The 21,544-nt window shown below is 47.2% G+C and overlaps 2 protein-coding genes across 3 annotated transcripts; both read left to right on the top strand.

The window, feature by feature from the left end:
* Positions 1-816: 816 nt before the first annotated feature.
* fdxacb1 (ferredoxin-fold anticodon binding domain containing 1) lies at positions 817-9,436 on the top strand. The gene is made up of 7 exons (XM_048984378.1): positions 817-1,570; positions 1,687-3,843; positions 4,301-4,501; positions 5,492-5,648; positions 5,839-6,042; positions 6,137-6,295; positions 6,726-9,436. Exons 3-7 carry the CDS (start codon positions 4,327-4,329, stop codon positions 7,750-7,752), a joined length of 1,722 nt encoding a protein of 573 aa, XP_048840335.1. The 5' UTR covers positions 817-1,570; positions 1,687-3,843; positions 4,301-4,326; the 3' UTR covers positions 7,753-9,436.
* Positions 9,437-10,256: 820 nt separating this feature from the next.
* Positions 10,257-20,963, top strand: alg9 (ALG9 alpha-1,2-mannosyltransferase). Of its 2 annotated transcripts, none has more exons than XM_048984361.1 (15): positions 10,257-10,439; positions 11,344-11,479; positions 11,603-11,737; positions 11,978-12,048; positions 12,451-12,539; positions 12,622-12,757; positions 12,969-13,056; positions 13,158-13,263; positions 13,437-13,637; positions 14,413-14,567; positions 14,899-15,028; positions 15,116-15,263; positions 15,904-16,033; positions 17,129-17,259; positions 19,991-20,963. In XM_048984361.1, the coding sequence occupies exons 1-15, from the start codon at positions 10,294-10,296 to the stop codon at positions 20,112-20,114; spliced, it is 1,926 nt and encodes a 641-aa protein (XP_048840318.1). In that variant the 5' UTR covers positions 10,257-10,293; the 3' UTR covers positions 20,115-20,963. The 2 variants fall into 2 exon arrangements, with proteins under 2 accessions (XP_048840318.1, XP_048840319.1); XM_048984362.1 differs by having other exon boundaries at positions 10,258-10,439; positions 13,437-13,559.
* Positions 20,964-21,544: the final 581 nt, after the last annotated feature.

Genomic DNA, 21,544 nt, shown 5'->3' with positions numbered 1-21,544 from the left:
AATGATTTCCTGTAAATAATTACAATTTTTCTCGCTTTCAAATTTGTTTCAGGTTGTATAATGCATATGAACAGATACCAAGGTTTTATTCCATAACTCTAACTGAAATTTTCTTTTTTTCTTAGAAAAAATATATTTCACTCGGGGGTTAGATGTCTTTCCATTTTATTCTGTTTGAGATTCCGCTTATTAACCACAAAAACATTTTTAAACAAATTTCCTCTTCTTTACCAAAGATGAGTGCTATAAGCAACGCTGTGAACAGACCCCAAACTTTGCTCTCTACTGTACATACTGTACGTGTGCAGACCTCAAAGGAGAACAAGATGGGAGATTTGAAAAATACATATTCCAATGTACATGTACAAATGTCAGAATAAAGCATTTGATCGGTTTTAAGGGCACCAGATACAGTCCATGACATTGTAACACAGTATACTGTGAAATATCTAGAAATTAGATATAAATTACAATACATACTATACTTATGTGGTCATTTGTAGTACAGGAAGAGCCTAGAGTTTGTTGCCATTTTTTTTTTATTATATTTTGCATATAACAGGCACTCTGTCCCAATGTACCCAGTCTGATTTAATATTGGAAATTAATTAAATGCAGTTATTCTTGGGCAGAGTAGTTTCCTTCGTTGGGAGTAGATTCCCCCACGTACGAAGACGAAGGCGGGACTATGAAATTCATTCGCTCTACAGATTGTATCAGCTAGTGTTGTGTGGCCAATCAGTGCTCTCATGCTGTTGGCCAATGAAATTGATCCTGAGAAGTCGTCAAAGCTGCAGGGCGTGGTTTACGCTAGTCGTGGGAGAAAATGGCGCAGTTATTACGTGCGCACGTTTGCAATATGGTTCTTCGTTTATAGAACTTTGCGTAAATTTCATCACAAAAAATGCGTACGCAAAAAATGGAAAATGACGTACGCCGAAAAATCCAACGCATCAAACGTGGCGTACGTAAAAATGTGCACAATCTTCTGTTGATAAATAAGAACTATCTTGAAAACGTGCGTACGTGACCGAGCCTGAGGTTCTGCCCAGTTGCCGCCCACAAATAACCATAAATGGTCAATGCAAATGAATTGCGTGCTCATATAATACGCAAATCAAATCTCTCTGGTTGCACGGTCCTATGATGGCGGCTGTAACAATCAAGAGAAGAAATTTAAATTTTAACAAGTGCGAGGTAGATGTGTTGCTGTCGGAGGTAAAAACACGAAAAAATATTATATTGGGGAACCATACCACAGGTATCACAAACAAGAGAAAGTACGTTGAATGGCAGCAAATTACCGCTGCGGTAAATGCCGTCAGCTCAACAGAACGCGCTGTACCCGAAGTAAAAAAGAAGTGGCAGGATCTGAAAGTAGAGGGGAAAAAACGACTGACTGCGCACAGGGCCAGTGTAGAAGCATCAGATGGGAATAATCCCACATCTTCGCTCTCAGACTTCGAGGAGCGTATGGCATCTATAATAGGAGATTCCCTATTATGCAGTGTTGTAGCAGAGCAGTCGGAAACTACAGATGAGGTACATGAGACCACTGAAAAAAAACCAGGTAAAACCATTTCGCCTATGAATGAAAGATGCAAATAACACGTTAACAAAAGTTAATGACCCAGTAATTAAATGGCATGGCTTTGATAGTCGTAAATAAGTTCTGTTTTTCCTTAGTGGTGAATGTGGGACGGGATGCTGGAGCGGCCACGGCGGAACCCAGCGTACCAGGTCCGAGCGTGATGTCCCGTGAGACGCTGACGCCATCGCCGCCGCCACGTGTTCCGAAAACCCAAAGCGGCGGCCGCGTCCTCACGGATGCAGTACTGCAGACGCAGAGGGACACCATTACAGCGATCCGAGAAGTGGCAAAGGAGCTCAGAGAGATTAAAGGGGTATTGAGCGAAATATCGGTTTCATTAAAGGACTTCTTTTAAAGACGAACCGTTGCTCTTGTTTTCCCAAAAACAGTACTACGTAATGCGCATCAGTTTAATTAGTTGTGTGGACATGCAAGTTCAGATAGACTGGCTTGCAATCAAGCGAGTTGGCACATGCTGATATGATGCTGCAGACTTTGGTCGGGTTGTACAGCAGCCTCTGACTCATCCAAACGCCATCTGAATGTCAGGAGCTGTCAAAGCATGTGAAATGTATATGTGGGTCCCTGGGGCAACACCCCCTCCCGCATAAGAAAAAAATAGACGAATCGGTACTGTCACAGGAGAGTGTATCACGAAACTCAGCGAGATAACGCATTTAAGGCAATAGTGAAGTCATGTTAAGTAGCTCTATAGTGTCATTTTAACCATACACAGTACAGTACATAGTTAAAAACGGAACAGTGTTTCTCTTGGACCGAGGTGCTACCTAAATTAACACAAGACTAACACATAACCTAAGTGTAGAGTGCATAGTTTGCAATCTGTGGGCTGTATTTTCGTTCATTGAACTGGTCAACGTGAGGTAGCGGGGCTAATTGTATCCTGCTATGACAAAAATCTTCGTGATGCAGGCCCATGAAGCAGTGAAGTCGATTGACCCGATTACGGAAACCTAACAAAGGTGCGAAGTTAGTTTTTACGTTCCTAATCTCCCACACCATAGGGATAGATGATAAACGCTATGTCAGGTTTGTTTTGCCTTCCGGTTGCCAGAGTCACCTGTAACCAAAATCTGTATATGTACAGCTATAGCAAGTGTTTGAGCAGTTGGTGTCTAATACTGGGTCCACATCAGCACATAACTGGAAAAGAATGTCTGTTTTTCCATAAAAAGTTGTCATGGGCAAAGTTAAGAATCTTTATTGATCCCAAGGGGAAATTATTATGCATAAAGCATTAAGGTACTTAGAGTAGACAAACAGACAAAATGTAAAGGCAGTACACATAGTGCAATCAGAAAAAAAATAATCTTAGTGGCCCCTGAATACTCATTGTGTGATGTATCTAGTGTATCATTGTCGTATGCTTGTTAAGTGTTTTTATTTTTTAAATTTTTGTGACTGCACTGAAGTACCATGCCAATTTCTAACCACGCATATGTGCTTGGTAATAATAAAACTGATTGTGAAACTCGTTCCATTCTTATCCTTACATTAACAAAACAGACATCATACCATCCACTGATGCGAATGATTGACGCCTAATTCACACTTAATGCAATAAGGACAATTTGAGGGGTTTTCAGTCCCTGGGGAGAAGTGACCAGAAGTAGGGTTCATCCTCCAGCATTCTATATTCAAATTGTGGCCGTTCCCACTGTGTTATGTCAATCACGCCTTGTTCAATCGGCCATTGGTAGGGAAAACTTGTTTCTCCAGTGACTGCTCTGTTCAGTCCTCAAAGACCCGCCCCTGCCTGAGATCCCGACATTTCATTGGGTCATCCAGGTGCCTATCTTTCGCTCAACCCTAGCGCTGTGTTATTGTTTAGTCCTCCGATGCAGAAACTTTTGAGATTCGTACTATTACGATTTATTCTTGATATGCAATGTCGTCTTGTTATAAAAATATATCTAGGTCATTTATAAAAAGTTAAATTAATATCGTGGTTTAAATAGACTACCGGACGTAAAAACACTGTTTAAATGTATTTTTGCAATTTTGTAACTCACCTCTGTGTTTCCTTCAGGGCTTTTTTGTAACCCGAACTCCTGGGAAAATTTAAGTACTTAAAAAAGGTCGCTTTGATAAGAATATGCATTTATTCGTCTGTGTGAAAATGGGGGAACCGTGCACCGCTAACAGCGATTAATTTTTGTTGATATTTTAAATATTGACTTTAAATATCCATCATGGAGCGCATGGAGCAGTCCGGCCGAATACATCGCGAAGTGAGTTGGGACAGACTGCAGTTACATGCGTTACTAAAAGCTGCTTACTGTCTCTCGCTTGCCGCTTGCATTATCAGATAGATTTTCAGAGTTGAACAAAACTTGTGATATTGCCAAATATGTGAATCAAATAATATTTGCATTGATAATGTGTCTGTTTAATCATACGATTATACAACCTTTGACTGTCAAGGACGTCTAGGGCTCCTACCTTTGGCTTTGGGCTGCTGTAACAAATAATCTGCGTTTTAAATACCCGCGGTTTCCTTTCGTAGAAGTGGTAGGTAGTTCATTAATGATTGACGAGGATTAGTGAGCTCACTCTGTTTTGTGGCCATGCGGGAAAGTGACATGCATGGCATACCAGAATGCCTGATCTGTGTCTTCCATCGGTTTGCGGACATTCTGCAAAACTACTTTAAAATATATATTTTTAAATCTTCTCTTTTTTCCACAGTAAATGTTTTGGCCGGCAGAGACACAATGACAACCCCTCGGGAAGTGTTACTTGTCGGGGAAGGAAATTTCTCCTTCTCGGCTGCTTTATGCCAGGCTGCGGGAGGCAGTGCCAAGGTTACCGCCACCTGCTTTCTGCCCGAGGATGCGGCTCGGCTGCAGGATGGCGCTGCGGAGAACATACGCAGACTTTCACACTCCGGTGAGTGGATCCGGCATTTCATTTCGGCATAATTCTCTTGACATTCGTATTTACAATTTTAATTCATGCGATCTTTATCTTTTTTTGTGATGTTCTTGTTAAATAAGAGGGATACTTTCTTGGGGGAAGGTGGTATTTCTAATTTACCAGTACAGTGGGTCATAAAATTTCCGGGATGCCAACTGGCTGGCTTGAGATTTTCAATTAGAGACATGTCTGCACACGTATTTAAATTTATATAACTGTTCTATTACCTTGCAAATAATGTGTAGGGTTTGCAATCTACACCAACGTTTTTCATGTAGCTAATGTTAGGTTCATAATGGAATAATATAGATTTGGCGTAAGATTTCTTGCATGACAGTCTGAAAACTTGAGTCAGATGTGTGAAAACTGGCAATCCTGAAATATTGTCACTTGTGAGATGATAAGTTACAGGGGAGTAGCCACTGGCATGTATCAGTCCCGTGAATCCGATTTCGGGAACTGGTTATCATATCAGAATGATTCCGATTCCGCTGCTGAAAGTACAGGTTAAATGATGGGAAGTGACCCACCATTAATGAATGTCAGTCCATTGCTGGACACTTAAACATGCACGTTGACATCCCAAACAAACAACTATGCAAGTAGACTGTGAGGGGATACTGTAGCTGCAAGTAACCCCACACAAATTGGGGAATGAGTAAACAGAAAGCAGGGTTGTCAGCTCGTTGGCGTGAGATTTTCAATTCGAGGTTAGTCTGCACATGCATTTACATGTATGTTACAGTTTAATTACCTTGTAAATAGTATGTAGGGATTGCAAATTGCCTCATTGCTTTTGATGTAGCTGATTTAAGGTTTATAGTGGAATAATATAGATTCGCCTTAAGATTTATTGCGTGCGAGTCTGAAAGGGGGAGCGTCACGCCGGACGCATGGGAACTGGCAACCCTGCGAGGCCAGCGGCAGCCTAACGGTAAGAACTTGGCGTCTTGTGTCCGGCAGGTGCAGACGTGTACTACGAGGTGGACGGCACAGCCCTGGGGGAGTGCTCGTCCCTGAAGCAACGGTCCTTTGACTGCATCATTTTCAATTTCCCCCACTGCGGGCGAAAGAGCGGAGTGAAGAAGAACCGCGGCCTGTTGGCTAAGTTTTTCCTCAGGTGTTTATTGCTGTGCTCCATTTCTCCAGTACGGCTAACATGCTCACCAACAGTAGCATGCGTTACTGAGTCTGGTGCCAGTGGAGTATTTGGTTTATTTGATGGGCGAAGTACAGGAAGTGAGGGATTTTAGCTATGGGACTGTAACTTCTGTGTCAGACAGTAATTAATGAGTCATTTGCATATCCAGCTCCATTCAGGTGCTAAAGGACAGTGGTGAGGTCCACGTCGCCCTGTGCAACGGGCAGGGGGGGACGCCCGCCGATAAGCCGACTAGGGAGTGGCACAACAGCTGGCAGGCCGTTGCTATGGCTGCTGAAGCTGGTCTTATCCTGAGCCAGATCTGTCCCTTTGACCATGAGAAATACCAGAGCTACAAGTGCACCGGCTACAGGTAACCCGTGATAGTCTGGCCATGGTCAGCATTACCAGGAAAACAAGCTGATTGGATGCAATGTGACGCCTTAACATTTTCTTGTCTTTTTAAGGAGCCAAGACAAAGGTTTCCATGTAGAAGGGGCGCTAAATCACATCTTTACGCATAGCTTGCCCTACGCTGCGATACCGAGTATAAACCTGGAAGCTGTTGTGGGAAAGGAGATCATTCTCTTTGAGTTTCCCAAGGAGCTAACTGAGTTTGCTAACAGGTACTTGTCTGCCAACACACGCAAGCAGACACACAAGCACACCTGTATTGTATACAGAGTTGTTTTCGCCAACAAAAAGTTCACAGAAGTTAATGAAAATAGTTAATATTTAGCTTAGTGCAATGAACCTTATCCATATCTTAAAATAACTTCCCGATAGGTCATAAAATTGGTGATGCAAACATTACACCAAGGTCATGTCAGTGGACAGGGGTACAAAATAAAAAGGCCATTTATACCTCTAAAGTTCATTAGACGGCAGTTTTTTTTTTAACAACAAGCATTATGCTAACAATACAGAGGTTGTGGGTTCAAATCCCAGGGAGTACATACAAATTGTAACCCCTCAAAAGTGCACTGCTTTAGATAAAAGTGGCACATTCAATGAATCGATGTGAAAAGTAAACTTGCATTGTTTTTTCCTACTTAGGAATTTCCTGGATCCAAAATCTCACCACTCAGTACAAATGGTCCAGGAGCAGCTGTTGAAGGAACTGGAGTCCTTGTGGCCTGTGCGGGTGGTCGATGTTGACTTCCCCTTGCTCTTCCGTGAGTCTCCGGAAAGACTGCAGGCCTGTGGCCCTGACATAACGACATCTGATATTTACTGGATCCGGCCCATTGAGGTTCGCGACCTGGGCGAAGAAGACTGTCAGCCGAATGGGATCCAGGACAGCCCAACAGGGAACTATGGACTCTGGCCGTCCCTGCTGCTGCATGTCCAGGAAGTGGTCCAGCGCGGTGACTTCTGCCCCGGCGTTCTGTTCAGGCTGAGTGGACCAGTCTACCGCAGGGTTCCTGTGTCCAGGAACGCCTCCCCTGCCTTTCATCAGCTGCTTCTAGTCGGAGCCTTGCCTCCTGAACCTGAGCCAGTTGGGCAGCTAAGGAGTTGCCTGGAGATGCTCCTGGCGCCATATGGAATTGCACTGGAAGAGGAAGATGGGAGCCGTGTACAGAAGCTGTGGTTGAAGGTAAAGGGTTCCTGCGAGGTTGGACGTTTAGAGGTGCTCTCTGCCCCTGAGGAGGTACAGCAGCTGTGTGTGGTGACCCTTAACCTGGACCTGCTGGCTGCGCAGATATTCGACGTGAGCGACTGGCGGCTCCTTTGGAGTCGCGACTGCCGCTTCCTGGCCCACTTCCTCCCCAGGTCACCAGGACCCTTCCGGCCTTTCTCCCTCTACCCGCCGACCTACGTGCACGACGTGAGCTTCTGGGTGGAGCCCGACAGCTTCGACGAGCTGACTTTCCACTCGCTGGTGCGGAGGGCGTCGGCGGGGGCCGTCAGGGAGGCGACGCTGGTCGACCGCTTCCGGCACCCGCACATGGGCCATGCCAGCATGTGCTACCGGCTGACGTACCAGTCCGCCGACCGCGCGCTGTCCTGCAGCCAGGCCCTGGCCATGCAGCTGGAGCTGCGCCGGCTTCTCCCCTTAGAGCTGCAGGTCACAATGCGGTAGAGAGGCTGCTGGAGAGTGTGAGTGCTGAGATGACAGCTGTCAATCTGAGATCCGGCTGCAGCCCAGCAAGGAATCATGGGAGTTTTATTTCACTATTTTAACAGAAGAAAATGCACTTTTTGAGAATATCCATGCAGATTTACAGTGACAGGAGTGTGTTGCCCATTGGAGTTTTAATTACACAGAAATGTTCTGAGGGCAGAATGAAAAATGGTCCAGAAAGAGAACCAATCAGATCGTAGAGAAGGTGGGTCCAACCAATCCGATGTCCTTGGACCCACCTCCTCTGGACCCCCCATGAGTAGTGAGTGGATCCTACTGTTCTGGAGAATCTAGATCACTTTTATTTTTTATTTTTTTGGAAGTGCGATTTCATGGTTGGCAACAGTAAAAGAACTAAATTTCTGAGTTTGTATTGGATTTCTTACAATTTGATTCCATCCATCCATCCATCCATCCATCCATCCATCAGCTTATCCAGGACAGAGTTGTAGTGAACTTGAAGCCTATCCCAGGCATTCACATTACATTTATATATTTATCAGACACTTTTGTACAAAGCAGTGGCAAACGGCACACTGCAAACATGAGACTTCTCATGTTCTCAAAGAGTCAACTGAGTGTAAGGGCAGCTAGGCTGAGCTTCCAGTAAAGGCCCAGGGATGACAGTAAGGAATATTGGAGCAGGAGCTGCACAACATCTTCCAACACAGCAAGAACCAGATAAGACTATTCAATGAGCAGAAGTGCAGTATAGGAGCCTTCTGGGAATGTAAAGAGGCAGCAGTTTAGTATAGAACACAAGGTCATTGTAGGTCATCGTATTTACAAAAAAAATCCATTAGCCTATTCAAATGTAAACGAGCTGGTTTTGAACAGTGTTTGATGTATTAATGTATAAGGACAAATATTTTAGAAATTATTAAAATTATTGGAGAGAAATAGTCTTATTAAATTATCTTTCATACTGTGTGCTGTAATCGATGCAATGTTTTGCTATTGTCATGTGTAATATAACTCTTCTGTTAATTCTTTTATTTTGAGCCAGAATGTGTGATATGAGTGCGCTTATTTTAAACTGACGATCGTATACTTGTGGCGTTTTTTGTGTGTCAAACGGAAGTGAAACTTTGGCGATTGTTGTATAGCGCTTGTACTATCACCGTAATTATGTTCGACGCCCAGCTTTTGTGTCGCTCAGTAATTTAAGTTATCATTTAATATAAAACCTAATATCACGGTGCAGAAGGATTCAATAGAATTAAATGACGCTGCTGAATTGCATGGTGATAGCATATTTATGGAAGAAATGCGTATTTTTTGTATTTCCGAGACAATCTTTTAATACTTATAATTCTTTTTAAGTGTAACTTTGTGAACTGACGCGATGTTGATAAAACATAAGCTGTGGTTATCCAAAACCTGCTATTCTGTTTACAGTCCAAACGAGACTAAAATAGCACTGTGAATAAGTGAAATAACTTTGATAATAACAATGGGATTCTGCATTGACCGTCGGTGAGCTACTGACTACCTCTCAGATTTTGTGCAGGTTACCGACGGAGGGTAATTTTTGTTCTGGATAATTAAATGTACCTGTTTTTGGATGTTTTCTGACTGCGAATTTCAGTTGCTGTTATTTAGGATTAATGTGTTTTGGTTAATAAAGTACTTTTTGGTTGGCTTTGTGTCTTCTGGTAGTTAATTTGTAAACCCCCCCCCTCCCCAAATTTAGCGTTGTGTTGTAAGAATGCCAGCATTTCAATACATGGACCACATGAGAATGGTGTTATTTCTGTTATAAATTGTGCAATATACTGAATATGCATTGACTGCAATTATTTGCGTCATGTTTATTGTTAAAGGAAAGCTTTCAGTGTTATTGAATATACAGACAGTACGCATGCGATGATACCTGTAAGATACAAAAATAATAAACTCCTAATCTAGGGCAGTTCCACGGTCAGAAGCGTTCCTATTGCACAAGCATGACTATTAACTTAAGTTAACCCATCTAACTGAGAAATCCTGCTTTGTGGAATATCTCTCTGGTCTGTTTGAGTTAATTTACCTATGATAACTTTTTCACGCGGCCTACTACCGAAACCCGTCATCACAGGTAAAAGTATTATTTAAAAATTTACGCTAGGAAATCAGTAATAAACTAATCCATCCGACTAACCTCCTATTAACCGACTGAATAATCGTCCTGGTGTACTGTACGTGCATCAGGTTGCGAAACATAAACTGTTCGAACTTCAAATATAGCGAAGTCCTAAATGAATTAAAGAACACATTTGTTATAATGCGGAAAATTATACTGTATAATAATTATACCCCATTTTGTCAAATATAAAATTTTGCGCAAATGCACGTTTTACAATCAGAAGTATAAAGATCTGATGTGTTTTTGACGTACTTGTATGAAATCTGACAGCTTTATAACAAAGTGCTTCTTGCCATTACTAAAAATGGCCACTGCGCTACCTGAAAGCGTTCCCTTTAAAAAAAAAATGACGCCGACGGTTGCCAGTAGTAGAGATGGCGTCGAAGGGACTCCGGCATAGAAATAGACGAGGAAGCAAACAAGACACAAACAACGTGAACCCCAGTCTTCCCAGTGACACCCGGACAGCAAAGGACGAAAAAGGGACCGAGGACGTTAAAACGCCAGAAACGCGCAATGAGTGAGTCCTGCAATTTGGCATCTTGTAAGCCATATATACAGGCATGGTGACTAGATGAGTAGTGAGCTAGCAGATCACAAGGGAAATTTATAGATGGTTAAATGGCCATTGGTCATAATCGAAAACCATTAGTTTGTCCTTACAGTAAGTCACGGCATGCGTGAAAATAAAATTGCTTTTAAAACATATAGACCTATTAGATTATTACATTGTTACCGAGTTCTCTGTGTATTTTCCTTCATTACGTGTAGGTAAGAGCGACACGTAAACGTTATCGCCGTAGTTGTCTATCCTCTCATTGGTTCATTCATTCAGGGCAGACTCATCCAACTGCTGTGTAGGTGTTCCTAATATGTCACACTGCACCCGAAATGAGGCTGCATAGTGCTGGGGTGTGTCATTTTGCTCGTTTTTTATTTTAAGCAGTCTGAACGCATTCTCGCAACCTGACAATAAAGTCGGTTATGTTGCAAGTCTGTCTAGACCAGCAAGGGTAGTTTCTAAATCAACCGTCTACAGGCATTGTTGTGATAATTAAATGTTTTGCAAAAAAAAAAAAAAAAAAAAACTAGTAAATCCCTAATCGTCAGTGACAGGACTGCCCGGGCGGTCTTGAGAAATGTCGCACCGCAGTTGCTAATCCTTCACTGCGCATGCTCTGTCTGATAAGAACGTCCTTATTATTTGTAATAAGCACACGCTTATGTGACGCTGAGGGTACTGGCAGTTTTATTTTACAGTACAGCATACATCTTATATTAAGTTCCGTACATAGCATGAACAGAAGGAATTAACATCCTGTTGCTGTCTAACGTTGGCCCTCTTCCCTCTATTCTCCTTGGCTGGTTAGCTTGTACCCAGATAAGCAATGTGGTCCCTTCATTCAGCCTGCCTCATACTACAGGTCCTCCAGCAAGGCAGGCCAGGTTTGGGCACCTGAGGGTTCCACCGCCTTCAAGTGCCTGGTGTCTGCCCGCTTCTGTGCGGCGTTGCTTAGCAACATCTCCGACTGTGACGAGACTTACAATTACTGGGAGCCTGTAAGTGGCCGGATCAGTGTGTGTGACATTCTCCCAATCACTCATCTGCCCCATTTTATGTAAATAACGACACTAACTGAACACATTGTTGCTATTCTCTCTGTCCTCTCTTCATTTATTTAGACACACTACTTATTGTATGGCAAAGGCATGCAAACGTGGGAGTATTCCCCAACATATGCCATCCGCTCCTATGCCTACCTGTGGCTCCACGCTCTGCCAGCCTGTTTCCATGCCAAGATCCTGCAGACCAACAAGGTGAGAGATGAAGGCGTTGCCAGAATACAGCGGCACTGCTGTGGCCATTCACTCTTATTGCGTCGTTTATCTTCTCAGTGCTGCACTTTTACCCGAGTCTTGGTTCGGCCGTGAGGTTTGCCTGTTGGAACGGCCTTACGTTTAGAGAAATAACTCAAGAGGTGCGGTTCAGCTCAACCCTTTCTAGCCACAGATGGAGTGTGTTTACTTTTAACGTGCCCTCTTCCTGTGTCCCTGCAGGCGTTGGTGTTCTACTTCCTGCGATGTGTGTTGGCATTCAGCTGCTGCGTGTGTGAGCTCTACTTCTACAAGTGAGCACAGGGCTGGACAGGGGGCGACCTGAGCTATTAAGACAAGATATTACTGCTCCTGTAGCTCAACAAGTAAATCCTCACACTAGCAATATAAAGGTTGTGGGTTCGAATCCCAGGGAGTGCACATAAATTGTAACTCTTCCTTCTTAGTGTGAGTTGCTTTGGGTAAAAGTGTCAGGTAAATGAATATGATGTCACCCGACAAAGCGGAGCCCATGAGATCCAGTTTTGGTCATAACTCAGTTTTGATCCAATGTGCAGTTACAGCATTTTGCCTTTGTACAGTAGTATAGGAACCCCACGCACTGTGAATGGGATGCAGTTTTGAGGTGGGGTTTCACAGTGTCGCTGCCCCAACACCCCCTGAAGTGTGAGGGATGTGTTTGTGTCCCTCTGCAGGGCTGTGTGCAAGAAGTTCGGCCTGCATGTGGGTCGTCTCATGCTGGCCTTCCTGGTTCTGAGCGCGGGGATGTTCTGCTCCTCGGCAGGTGGGTCTCCTCCGCAGCTGTTCCTCTTCCCCCTCTTCTTCTTCTTCCTCTCTGCTGACATTTTCCTTCTCTTTGTTTACAGCCTTTCTGCCCAGCACTTTCTGCATGTACTGCACCCTGGTGGCCATGACGGGGTGGTACCAGGACAGACCCAGTTTGGCCGTTCTGGGGGTGGCGGCCGGCGCCATCGTGGGCTGGCCTTTTAGCGTCCTCTTGGGGTAAGAAAGAGTCTTGGGGATGTGGGGAGGCCTGGTTCATTGTAGGCTGCAGCACGGCCTATGACAGTGATGTATTGTACTGGAACCCCTGTTTGGGCCTCCAGTTCCAGCACACCTGGCATTAGATATACCCTAGAGGAGCACTGACTTTACGGGACGACGTACTAAAAATTCACGCAGTGTTTCTGCATTGTTGACGTTCTCTGGCCAGGCTGCCCATCGCCCTCGACTTGCTGCTCCTGAAACGCAAATGGAAGAGCTTCCTCACCTGGACTCTGGTGTCATTGCTGCTCTTCCTGGTAACAGTCTTACCGCCCCAATGTAGTTCTGCTCTCTTTCTGTTTCCATGGCAATGCTTTCCTCTGTTTAACCCCCGCACCTCTTCGTACATCCTTCTCAGGCCCCCGTCGTGGCCGTGGATAGTTACTACTATGGAAAGCTTGTGATCGCGCCGCTGAACATCATCCTGTACAATGTCTTCACTCCACATGGGCCGGACCTATACGGTGCTGCCTTTCATCTCTCATTCTATGAGCTGGTTTTTGTGTCAGGTGTTATCAGTTGCAGCCAACGTCCACAAGATGGCACTGTTTGACCATTTATTTTTTTTCCCTCTCATCTCAATCCACCATGGCTTTCTTCTGACCTTTGCTGGCTCGGGTCTCTGCGACTGCCACAGGCACGGAGCCCTGGCAGTATTACTTCGTGAATGGATTCCTCAACTTCAACGTGGTGTTTGTGCTGGCCCTGCTCTCCCTACCCCTAACAGCACTTATGGAGGCCCTGTTGCAGAGGTTCAACGGTGAGCCGATGCCCCCCATCAATCCCTGCCCCTCGCTCATCACGCCGTCCCAGCCACGAGCAGCAAAGTCAAACATCAGTATGTGCTCACGTAAACGTCGGTGCGTGTCTGCGTGGGCGGGGGGGGGGGGGGGGGTGCGGGCGGGCGCGTGCGTCTGCTCTGCTGACGTCTGCTCTGCTGACCTGCGCGTAGTACGTCATTCGCGGCTGGGTGCCTCGGACGTGTTTATCGGCGTGTGAGATAGCTCTGCGTCTTTCGTGCGTGTGGCAGTGCGTGCGTCCGCGTCTGTACTGCGCCGCGCTGACAGCTCATTATCCTGACTGTGGCACTGCCGTTTCCTGCGGTAAACGAATGCACAGGAAGCCTCGCCTGGAGGACGTCACACCTCCCTGCTAATGAAAGCAGGACTCTCAGGATGGGCCAGAGGGCCGGATGACTTTGGAGCTTGTAAAACGCTCCGAGTTTCCAAGCAGTGCATTCTGACCGAATTAAACGCCACTGGCTCTTGCTGTTTGCCTGTCATCCCCATCTTGCTGGCCTGATTCTGCCGAATCTGCAGGTGTCACCCCTGTGCCTCAATGCCAGTTTTTCCCCCAGCTTCAGTTCAAATGCAGTTTGCCCTCAATGACTGTGCTGCTATTTTTGAGCTACCTGTTGGTGGCGCTGTCGGTTATATTTAGCCATGTGGAAAATCCGCCTTGAGCGCTCAGTGTTCAGTGTGGGAAAACGGTATCCTGGCAATCACTGGCTGGTTAAACTGTCTTCCTTCCAATTAGTCACTTAAGCAATCAGCCCACTGGGTTTTTCTGTTGCCAGCTGTGTCCAGAAGCCAGTCTCGTGGTTTTGTTTGCAGTGCAGAACCTGGGCCGCCCATACTGGCTCACCCTGTCCCCCATGTATCTGTGGATGCTGGTGTTCTTCACGAGGCCCCATAAGGAGGAGCGCTTCTTGTTCCCCATCTACCCCCTAATCTGCCTATGTGGGGCTGTGGCTCTTTCCTCCTTGCAGGTAAGTGCTGCCCATAACCACACCCCCTTTCACGGGCCTCTCCCCCAGACTACACCCACCTTCCAGCTCATTCCTTCCCCTTCAGAGAGAGAACCAATCAGATTGTAGAGGAGGTGGGTCCAAGCAACTAGAGAAAGCGGGACCAACCAATCAGATGTCTTGGTCCTGCCTCCTCTAGTTGCTTTGATCCACCTCCTCTGCAATCTGATTTGTTATCTCTCTGAACCAATCATTTTTCTTTCTGCCCTCAAAACATTTTTGTGTAAGGAAAAACTCCCACGAGCCGTTTGCGAGTTATCATGACCTATGTTGGCGGTGGGGTGTTTTGCAGAAGTGCTACCACTTCCTCTTCCAGCGGTACCGCTTGGAGCACTACACCATCTCTTCCAACTGGCTGGCTCTGGGCGCCGTCGTTCTGTTCGCCGTGCTTTCCCTGTCACGCTCTGTGGCCCTCTTTAGAGGTGAGAAGGCCACACACGCCTGTCTCGCATGCATGCACACACGTCCCTGCGCGTTCACCGTCCCCCTGTGTCCTGCGCTTCTGGCAGGCTACCACACGCCTCTGGACCTCTACCCGGAGTTCCACCGCATCGCCAAGGACCCCACCGTGCACACGGCCCCCGAGGGCCGGCCCGTCACCGTCTGCGTGGGGAAAGAGTGGCATCGCTACCCCAGCAGCTTTCTCCTGCCCAACAAGTCAGTGAGCCTCCCAGTGGCCCCCCATTTCCCCTACCCTTTATGCTCATTTTCTGTTTCCACCGGAAAGTGTTTGTGTAGCTCTGCCACTCCTGATGTGTTGTCAACAGTTAACTTTTCTGCCCCCCCCCCCCCCCAAATGGACGACGTAACCTATATTTTTGGAACTGAAAGCAATACAAGAGAATAGAAAACAACGGCAAAAAAAAAACGCCAAATAATCTGTGTATGGGAGGCTGGTGGTAAAATTTGCCAATCAGGAGGTGGGGGTTCCGTGGTTGGTAAATTGTAGGGGGTCCCTGTTTTGCCAGGTGGGTTCCTTAAGCTGTAGCCTATGAATACACATGCATTAATCCACTCCTGTCCCATCACTTAGGGGGCAATTTATGAGTGAGTAAAAAGTGCACTTAGGCAGAGGTATACAGAAATACAGCTGTCAGTAAACTGGTCGAGCTCCTTCCGGAGCCGTTACGCCTCGAGAGGATGGTGACGTATCCCTGGGTCAGATGGGCCTGTTGCTTATGTTTAGTGCCTGTGAATTAGATTTCACTGGTCATTAACTATGCTTAGCGGTATTATATGTGTGTGTGTGTGTTTTTCTTTTTTGAGAAAATAACAAGGCGTAATGTTTGAATTCCAGCTTTCAGCTCCAGTTCATCCAGTCTGAGTTCCGGGGTCAGCTGCCCAAACCATTTAGCCAGGGACCCCTGGCGACCCAGACCATCCCCTCAAACATGAACGACCAGAACCTGGAAGAGCCCTCGCGATACGTGAGTTAGGACCCCCCCCCCCCCTTCAGGGCCCCTACATTTTTACGTCCTGCCATTATTCCTGCTCTGTCCCTCTCAGTCTAACCCCCCCCACCCCCTTCCACCGGCTGCTCTTCTAAGATCTTCCGTTTACGTCAGCCTGTTTTTCACTGTCTGCCGTCTCAGTAGAACCACCTCTTTGCAGCAGTTGGGGTGAACAGCTTATCGCAGGGCGTGTGTGTTCCTGTGCGCGCGCGCGTGTGTGTGTGTGTCCGTGGCTCTGCGGTGGGGGCCTGATTGTGTCTTGTACATTCGGTACTTTGGACTTCCTGCAAGCAAAAAGGAAATTGGGACTTTAAATCGTGATGAGAGTCAAAGGGCAAAAAACACACATGCACCCACACGCCAGGAGCCTGTGAGGTGTCGGCATTGTCCTCCGTGGTTCACGGCTGTTGGCATTGCTTGGACAGTCACAAGACTGATGCAGTGTTTACCCTGCCACACTGTGACTCAGAGGTTCTGCACTGCCATGCAGCTGCCTACCTAGGACATCACGCAGTGACCTACAACTGGAGTTTCCACGATGATATGAATGTATGAACTGTGTGTGTGTGTGAGAGTCGGGGGGGGGGGGGGGGGGGGGAGTCTGCACCCCTGTTCAGTTGATATCAGTGTCACTCTAGTGCCATCTAGCACACTACATCTGTGAGAGCCAGTGGTGTGGTCGTCCTGGCAACCGGACAGCTGTGGGCACTGGGTTGGAGGTGGGTCATTTCTGTGAGGCGACGTCGCTTCCTGGCTGTGCACGAGAGCCAAAACTGGTTCAGGTCTCTGGCAGTGGTGGGGGAGTGCCTGAATTAGTATGGCCAATCAGAGCAGAGAGGTCGGGCGCAGGGAGCTGATTTGTCCATTTTTTCTTTAGAGGGTTTCTGACAGATTGAGTGAGGCTTTTCGGTATTTTGTGTTCAAGCTGCTGTTATGCAGGGGGACAGAATCCTGTGGTGTTTTTAGAGTGGACAGTGTGTAGTCCCCCCCCCCCCCCGCCCCCCCCAACAAAGGTCTCCATTAGTAACACCTCACGTGTCACCCAGCTGGCTTACAGTCACGTTTCCCCAGGTGGACATCAAACAGTGCCATTACCTGGTGGACCTGGACACGGAGCGGCAGGCACCGCGGGAGCCGCGCTACACCGCCAGCAAGGACGAGTGGACGGTCGTCGCCTACAAGCCCTTCCTGGATGCCACCAGGTCATTCACTGGGACGGGGGGCAGGGGGGTCATCGGCCAATCAAGAGATGCAAATAAGCCGCACTCACACGCCTATCCTGACCAAACCCTGATATTCAGGTAGTTGATAGTTGCACGAGGCAATGGGGCATTGTGGGTATGGGCTGAGCAGCCCCCCCCCCCCCTAGAAGGGCCGGACATAGTTTACTCTGCAGCTTGTGGAATTTCCCACCAACGCAGCTCACTTTCAACGTGGGGGCGTGTCCGGCAAACACGCCGTGACCCACCCCGGTGGGATCCGGCAAAGCCACTCTGTTTCAAGGTGCCCTTACTCCGCTCCATATACTGGGCCCCACTCCCCTCCTCCATGCACCCGCTCTCTCTCTCACACACACACACATACATACACACACACACACACACACACGCTCGCGCACACACAGACACACACATGCACGCCCGGCTGCCAGTCCCGCTGCTCTGTGCGTCATTGGGACCCTTCAGTCCCGGCAATTAGAGAGGCAGAGCGTCTGCACAGTGGCAGATAGGAGCGCAGCCCCCTCCCCTCTCCTCCCTGTTAACCTCTCCTCACTCTGCTTCAGCTTTCCTCTCTCTCTCTCTCTCAAATTCATTTCCCATCATTTCATTAATTCCACCACCATCTCCCCCCCCCTCCGTTTCCCTTTCTCTCCAACATCCAGTCATCTTCCGTTTTTCTTCTCTTCATTCTCCTCACTCCCCCTTCTGCTGTCTCCCGCCTCATGCCTCCCGTGCTCTCCTCTCGTGTCACCGTCATTCCCAGCAGCCCTCTGATCCAGAGGACGGCAGGGTTACCTGCTCTTCTACCTAATGGGGAGGGGTCATATGTAAAGGGGGGGGGGGGGTGAATTGACTGCGGCTGAGGTTGTATGGCTGTCATTCCCAGTAGTGATCAGTGACTGCTTATCAAGAGATCAGGTGGCTAGCCGGGTGACGGTTGTCTAAGGCAGAGTTTCTTAACCCAGTCCTTGGGGAGCCCCAGTCAGTCCACATCTTTGCTCCTTCCCAGCCAATCAAGCACCCTGAATACCTGGTACAGGTGTGTTTGGAACTGGGAGGGAGGAAAAATCCGGTCAGTCTGGCGGTCCCTAAGGATTGGCTTTGAGAAACACCGGTCTATGGCAAAGTGATCAGATTAAACTCGCCCTCTCTGACTAAAACCACAGGAGCAGCAAGGAAAAAAAAAAACATTAAGGAATGAAATAAGTGACGCTGTAATTATTGAATGTTTCACGTAAATATATTTTGGGTTATACATTGCAAATGCTTGTTACAGAGGTTTATGTAAACATACCCGTATTATATAATATGCGACTCTGTAAACGCACAACCAGTCAGACCATTATTAGTGTCACCGGTTAGCCGACATCGCATATTACCTGCCGACACGATATTTTCGAGGAAGTGTGATGCCAGGATCTGTTCCGGCTGTCTGGAAACGGCGAGAGGCATCCAAAGCCAGCGGGTGAAGGTTGAGTGTAAATAAGTTACCATGGCGATTATCCCCGTATCGCCGCGCGACTGGTATTTAGTCTGTGTTTGCGTGGAGCGCATCCAGGGAGTGTTGTCTCTGGCATCGGCTGCTAATGGCTTAATACCAGACCACAGGGCAGTGGGCTAACGTCAGTGAATTGATCCAGAAAAACGAAAAGAGGCCAGTCTGTCAAAAATCCACCTGGCAGTGCTGTGATAGTGCAGGGCTATGGAGAAGGAGGTTAAAAAAGGCATTTATTAATGCGCCCCCCCAACAGAATGTGCATGGAGGCATGTGCGCGCAGAGGCACACACACAGACACACGCAGACAGACGCGCACCAGCACACACACACACTCGTCTGATATCCCCCTCGGTTTCTTGCAGGCCTATTTTCACACCTCCTACTGCACAGCCTCATGGGATGTAGTCTGTGTCCCGGGCTGACGTCACCCAGCGCCAGCTCAGCCCCCCTACCCACCCCCTCCCCCCTGCACATACTCGCTGGCTGTGCTGAGAAATGGTGTCAGTGATTGAATCGGACAGACGGTGCGAGGCTGCAGCTAATTAGAGAACTTCCATGCCGCCATTGGTGGTACCGTGACCCCACCCCTCTCGTACCATTTGCCCACTTTCCTGGTGTACAGTTTTTTTTTTTTTTTATCCCAGTCCCCTACCCCCAGGATGTGGTTTTGTGGGGGGGGCAGTGCCCTCCTGACAACTGCATTTTGGTTTGTATTAGTCCTTGATCGCCCCTATCACCGCAGTGAGGAATGACTGAGCTTCCTTGGTCCGTCTCGCTCTCCGACCAGCTGAACAGATGGTTCGACTGAAGAGCTGGGCCCCTTTTAATCACATCTACAGCGTCCCTGCAGAGAAAAACCATTAGGCATAGAGGTGCTGCTGGTTACTCGTTAGGGAAGTTAATTCAGCTCTACTAATCATCTGAATTCACATCTGTGCAGGTGCTTCCATAACTATCAGTTATTCACCATTATCCATTTTTCTATATTTACAGACAAAAGAGCAACATCACGGCCTTTGCATTGATAAGTGTTACCTTTGACCCCTTCCCGATTACCATGGAGACCGTGTGTAGTTGCAGTGTGGAACTGTGGTCATTAGAGGATGCTCTTGAGCTGGCTTCGCGAACATATTTCGACACACGGAAAACAATGCATTGTCTTTTCGAGCCGCTAATGGTGCAGTTCTCTCCCTCTGGTCACATTTGCACCGGCAGGTCGTCCCGCCTCCTCAGGGCCTTCTTCATTCCCTTCCTGTCCGAACAGCACACCACCTACAGCAATTACGTCATCCTGAAGCCGCGGCGGACGAAGCAGGCCAAAAAGCGGGGGCAGCCCTGACCTCGGCGACTGCAGCCTCTCCGCGTGTTACAGGGACCATCTCTCCTGACGCTTTCCCCCCACACCATCCCCACCCCCACCGAGCTCAGTCACTGTCCTCACCGCTCCTACCTTGTTGGCAGCCCGTATTGTGCAGGGCGTCAGTCCTCGCTTATGCTCTGGTGACTGCGAAGCATCGTCAAGGTGACAACCCTTAGCCGCCAGCCAAAGATCAAATGTGATTGGATGGCAGCCATCTGAGCAAGGACTGGTTGAGAAAATGACACACAGTGCAGGACTACAGACAGCCCCCATCACCCCCCCAATGCATGCATTCTGTACCACTCATACATTCCCTTGATCTCCGATGATGCACCTGCCCTCCCCCCCCCAAAAAAAAAAAACCCGAAGTTCTCTGAAGACTCGACTAGCCCCTTTATGCTCCTGTCTGCCATGTCCTTGATGTCTTGAGATTCCGAGGTGGATGTTGCAGCAGCTTTCTTGTCCTGGTCTCCTTCGGACCTGTGGTGATTTGTTGCCTGTCATAATTTTTTGTTTAATCTGTGAACACGGAGCTGTGACTCAGCCCTTTGACCCCCTATCTCCTCTCCTAACAACTCGTGGAAGGGCTCACATCTTCAGACCGTAAACAGCAGGACTCCTGCAGGTTTGCCATTGACCGTACCATCTCTTCAGAGAATCATAAATCCTCGATCGTCGGCCTGATTTCGTGACGGTCCCCGAGGGACATCAGGCCGTGTCTGGTGAATGTTTACATTTGGACCATCTTGTGTTTTGTGCAAGGAAATCGGAACAGTGTTAACTGTAATAATAACATTATCGAATAAAAGCCTGTCTTAATGAATAAAATGCCCTACATGATTTTTTTTTTTGCGTGCGTTCAGGTGTCAGCAGATGGTGCAGCTATGAGCGTAATAGCAATAATAGGAGCAATGAATATTTTACGTTATTGACATTGTCAAAGTAATTATTGAGTTTATATGTATTTCAGTTAGCATGTGTCTTGAACAGAATGTTATGTGACACAGCCTGTAATGTGGATAATAGGATAGAAAGAGTAAGATACAGAATACAAGGCTGTAAAACACTGTACACATCGCATTGCATGCTGAACAGTATCGCTTAAGAAAATATTTCATCCGAGTTTTTGTTTGAGCTGTTGTCCTATAGTCAACTTGTGGTGCCGGTGGATACCTGGCAATGTCTGACCTGGACTGATGTTTCCCTCATACTCAAAAGTTCATTACTTTGGTGCCATGATGCAACAAGCCAGGATAATTAGCTACAGGCTAGGTTTATCGCCATGGTTTATCTCCATGGGATCTCTAGAGCGATGTGGACACCTGGCCATCAGCAAAACGAACAGATGGAACATTGGGCCTTGGCCATTGTCACTGATAAGCTCTCAGGACCAGAGTCTCCTTCTATAT

Source organism: Brienomyrus brachyistius, chromosome 18 (genome assembly GCF_023856365.1).
Source record: "Brienomyrus brachyistius isolate T26 chromosome 18, BBRACH_0.4, whole genome shotgun sequence".
Lineage (NCBI taxonomy): Eukaryota > Metazoa > Chordata > Actinopteri > Osteoglossiformes > Mormyridae > Brienomyrus > Brienomyrus brachyistius.
This window is presented reverse-complemented; position numbering and strand designations above follow the sequence as displayed.